Source organism: Antrostomus carolinensis, unplaced genomic scaffold, assembly GCF_000700745.2.
Source record: "Antrostomus carolinensis isolate BGI_N321 unplaced genomic scaffold, ASM70074v2 scaffold17421, whole genome shotgun sequence".
Classification (NCBI taxonomy): Eukaryota; Metazoa; Chordata; class Aves; order Caprimulgiformes; family Caprimulgidae; genus Antrostomus; species Antrostomus carolinensis.
Genome location: NW_010292259.1, coordinates 20036 through 24060, shown reverse-complemented (window position 1 = coordinate 24060; position 4025 = coordinate 20036). Strand labels below are relative to the sequence as shown.

General features: G+C 49.8%; 1 protein-coding gene across 1 annotated transcript in view; it reads left to right on the top strand.

The window, feature by feature from the left end:
• CACNA1I (calcium voltage-gated channel subunit alpha1 I) overlaps positions 1 to 4025 on the top strand; it is a gene marked incomplete at its 3' end in the record, with an annotated part of 89522 nt that overhangs the window by 65470 nt on the left and 20027 nt on the right. The window contains exons 19-22 of the mRNA XM_029087198.1: positions 534 to 718; positions 1050 to 1176; positions 2270 to 2395; positions 2878 to 2967. Coding sequence (XP_028943031.1) covers positions 534 to 718; positions 1050 to 1176; positions 2270 to 2395; positions 2878 to 2967 — 528 coding nt within the window. The remainder of the gene's footprint in view (positions 1 to 533; positions 719 to 1049; positions 1177 to 2269; positions 2396 to 2877; positions 2968 to 4025) is intronic.

Sequence of the window (4025 nt, the reverse complement as noted above, 5' to 3'; positions counted from 1 at the left end):
ATAAAGACAGTCTCAAAACTGAGTGCCTGAATTTAAGCCCTTTAAAATTAATATATAAATTATGGCCATGATTTGCAAGGTGTTCAGCTTTCCGCAAGTCCAGCAATATCTGTAGCACCTGCTGATGCTGAGAAATGCTGAGAATCAAACCACCCCCTTAAGAGCCAAAGTATGGGTTTTGGTGCCCAATTTTACCTCCCAAGTGATACCTGGACTGGGAGACTTGGCCCAGGTCTGTGGTATAGCAGGAAAAGGTTTCCTGTGAGTTCCCTACAGTCTCATGTTGTTCAGGGAGGCAGAGGAAATATGAGAAGGTACTATGACCCTGTTATTTCTGGAGTTATGTGCCACCACCTTCCCCAAAGACATTTTCCTTCATAGCCTTCCTGGTGAAAGGAAAAGATGAGATGACACACCAGTGTCATGTGGAGTTGATAACTGTTCCCCATCCTCCCCTTCTCTCCACAGCTACCCTCTAGCAGGCAACATGGAGAGGAGCCATTTAACCCCTCTTCATCTTTCCTCTCTTGCAGGTGGTCTCTCTAGGCCTGTATTTTGGGGATCAGGCTTATCTCCGCAGCAGCTGGAACATCTTGGATGGTTTCTTGGTCTTCGTGTCTCTCATTGACATTGTGGTCTCGGTGGCCTCTGCTGGTGGTGCCAAAATCCTGGGCGTGCTGCGAGTTCTCCGGCTACTGCGCACCTTACGTCCCCTTCGGTCAGAGCCCCACTGAGCACTGCTCAGCCCCCTCTTCCCACTGGGTTCCCCCAGGAAGGTTTTCAGAGTTAGGCCCCACTGTGCCAGGCAGTCTTTGACAAGCCATGAGCTACAGAGAAGTTCCCCTTAGCCACATGGCTCTGGCCCTGGAAGTACCTCATCAGACAACCAACCTGTGGGAGAGAAGAGGCTTTCTGGTTGCAGGAAAGTGATCCCTGCTGATGAGTCACTGCACAGGGAGAGCAGGGTCTGTTGCTGATGAAAATGCTTAGCTTAGGCCAAACACCTCTGCCCTGTCCCTCTGTCACCCCTCGCCTTCCTTTCCTTCCAGAGTCATCAGCCGAGCCCCTGGCCTGAAGCTGGTGGTGGAGACACTCATTTCTTCCCTCAAGCCCATAGGAAACATCGTCCTCATCTGCTGCGCTTTCTTCATCATCTTTGGCATCCTGGGTGTTCAGGTAGGGTTGTTACTGCCCATCAAACAGCCCCTATGTCTCCACCCCTACCATATGCACCTGTACCCCCAGGTACAGGCACAGGGAACTGAGCAAAGCAGAGAGAGAGGCAAGTATGGAAAGTTTCTGCAGCTGCCTTCTTCCGTGAGCTGTCTCCTACCATAATGTCCCTGCAGCCTTTGGCAAAGGCAGCATGTGCTCAGCTAGTGCAGATGTTGCTGGATGTGCAAGACAGGACTTAATGCTCACTCCTGGTAGGAGTTGGATCAGGGTTTGGGCCAGTGTTACAGGGAGAGCCCAGGGCTGGTGTAGCACAAGGCTTGCTGGGCACGCCCATGCCATGCCAACAAAAGTAAGCCACTCAGCGCCTGCTTGCACGAACCCTGCCTCCAGTCAGTTCTGCTTCTCCCCTCACTCTGAGCCCTAAATCCACCTACAACCTTCTTTTATTTTTTTATTTGATCCTCTTTATTTTTGGCTGTTGCATTGCAGAGGAGCAAGGGTGTGGGCGTTACTTCCATCTCAGGGAATGCGCTATACTTAGTCTGCTCTAATGCATCTGTACAAATGCACAATCCAGTACCTTCCATATGGGCAAAGGATCCCTGGCCAGAAGAGACACAGCAGTGCAGTGCAGCCCCCTGTGAAAAAAAGCATCTGAGAAGCAAGGAATGTTTTTTCTGGTTCTTTATTGTCAGATGAGATCTTTTCCCATCAGCTCTCTTAGTAACTGGGAAGCAAGGGGAGATCACACTTGGGGACCGAATAAAAAATGTTTTCCTTTTAGGTTGGTGGCTCTAAGTGTGCTCAGAAAGGCTACCCTAACAGCTGTCAGATGGTGAGGGCTTACGGTCACTATTGCCCTGGGGAAATAGAGGAGGCTGAAATGCCAGATATAGATTTATCAGAGTGGCCCTGGCCCTGGCTCCTTAGCAATGTGTAAGCCTGTGCTGTAAAATGGTCCTCCCTTTCTGTCCTGCTCCACCTGACTTGCAGCCCTGTAGCCCACTCACCATCTCAGAAACTTCTGCACATCCCAGTGAGCATGGGGGACCCAAAAGGAAAGGGGCTGACAAGGGTCACTCCTCCCCTGCAGCTTTTCAAGGGAAAGTTCTACCACTGCCTGGGAGTCGACATCAGGAACATCACCAACCGGTCCGACTGTGTGGCTGCCAACTACAAATGGGTGCACCACAAGTATAATTTCGACAACCTGGGACAGGTGAGTGTGCCCACAGCTTCTTGTCTCTGGTGGTAACCCAGCTCAGGGCTTGTCTCTCCCTATGAGTACCCCTTCCCGGGGCACAGATGCAATGCCTGGAAAGCCTGATCTCTGGTTCAGGAGAGGCAGTTATTTGGCATGGGTATCCACGCAGAAGCTGTGTCACTAGTGGGTTAGTATTATGAAGATGATTAGAGGATGCAGGGGAAAGAAAAGTGGTGGCAGCAGAGAGTTTGGTTTTCTTTCTCCTCCTGCACCAAGCAGATGTTCTAACAATCTCTCTCCTCTGGTGGGTCTGGCTGCATATGTCTTCCTGTCCCCGCTCCCTCTCCTCTGTGGGGGAAGGAGCAGGTTTTGATGTGTGGAGAGACACAGGCTGGAAGAGTATTTCAGTGTTGTGTGTGTTCGAGTGTAAACTCACAATTTTTTCCCAGCCTACCAGATGCACCTGCTCCACATCTGTTTTGCTTTGTGTGTTGCAGGCTCTGATGTCCCTCTTTGTTCTGGCTTCCAAGGATGGCTGGGTTAATATTATGTATAATGGACTAGATGCTGTGGCTGTTGACCAGCAGGTACGAAGGCTTCTTCATGAAAGGACCTTTTTGAGTTTCCTTGGGCTAGTAAGGCAGAAGCGTGCTGTAATATCCTGCTTCAGACACCTCCCTCAAATCAGGTGTCCCTTCTAGGGTCCTTGTGAATCCTTTGCTCACCTAGCTGCAAGAAGTCAGAGTCATGCCTGATCCATGCAGAGAGGTGCAGCTGTGACCATGCAGTGGATGTCTGTAGTAATTCTCACCCTCTACTCAGTTTGAATCACATGGCAGGTCTTTATCTATTTGTAATGATGGAGCAACAATGCCACATGTCTGGGCAGGCTGGCTCCTTCCTGGCCCACAGATGGTTATTTTAACACCTTGTAAAGCAGGAACTGTTGGGCTTCTCCCCACTGCATTCCTGTTCCTCCACTGCTAAGGCAATGACCTTGATAGTGTTCTGGTGTGGGTGCCTGCCAAGGGCTGCAGTACCACAGGCCTGAACCTCAGGGATGATGCTCCATTTACCTCTGAACCTCTGCACAAGATGCAACACTGTTGGCTTTGTAGGTTCTTTGTCAGGACACGAAGTCAAAGTCAGGGCCTCCTTTCTCTCTGAGCCCTAATGACATTTCTATTCTGGTCTCATTGCCATTTCGGTGGCATGTGGATGTTGTCTCTACTTGCCTTCGAGCCAAAGGTGTTCCCATAGAATCATAGAGGTTGGAAAAGACCTTTAAGATCAAGTCCAAACACTAACCTTATCACTACCAATCCCATCTCTAAACCATGTCCCTAAGCACCTCATCTACCCGTCTTTTAAATATTGCTAGTGATGGTGACTCCACCACTTCCCTGGGCAGCCTGTTCCAATGTTTGACTACCCTTTCAGTGAAGAAATTTTTCCTCATATCTAACCTAAACCTCCCCTAGTGCAACTTGTAGCCATTTCCTCTCGTTCTATCACCCATTACCCAGGAGAAAATACCAACACCCACCTCTCTACACCCTCTTTTCAGTTAGTTGTAGAGAGCGATAAGGTCTCCCCTCAGCATCCTCTTCTCCAGACTAAACAACCCCAGTTCCCTCAGCCACTC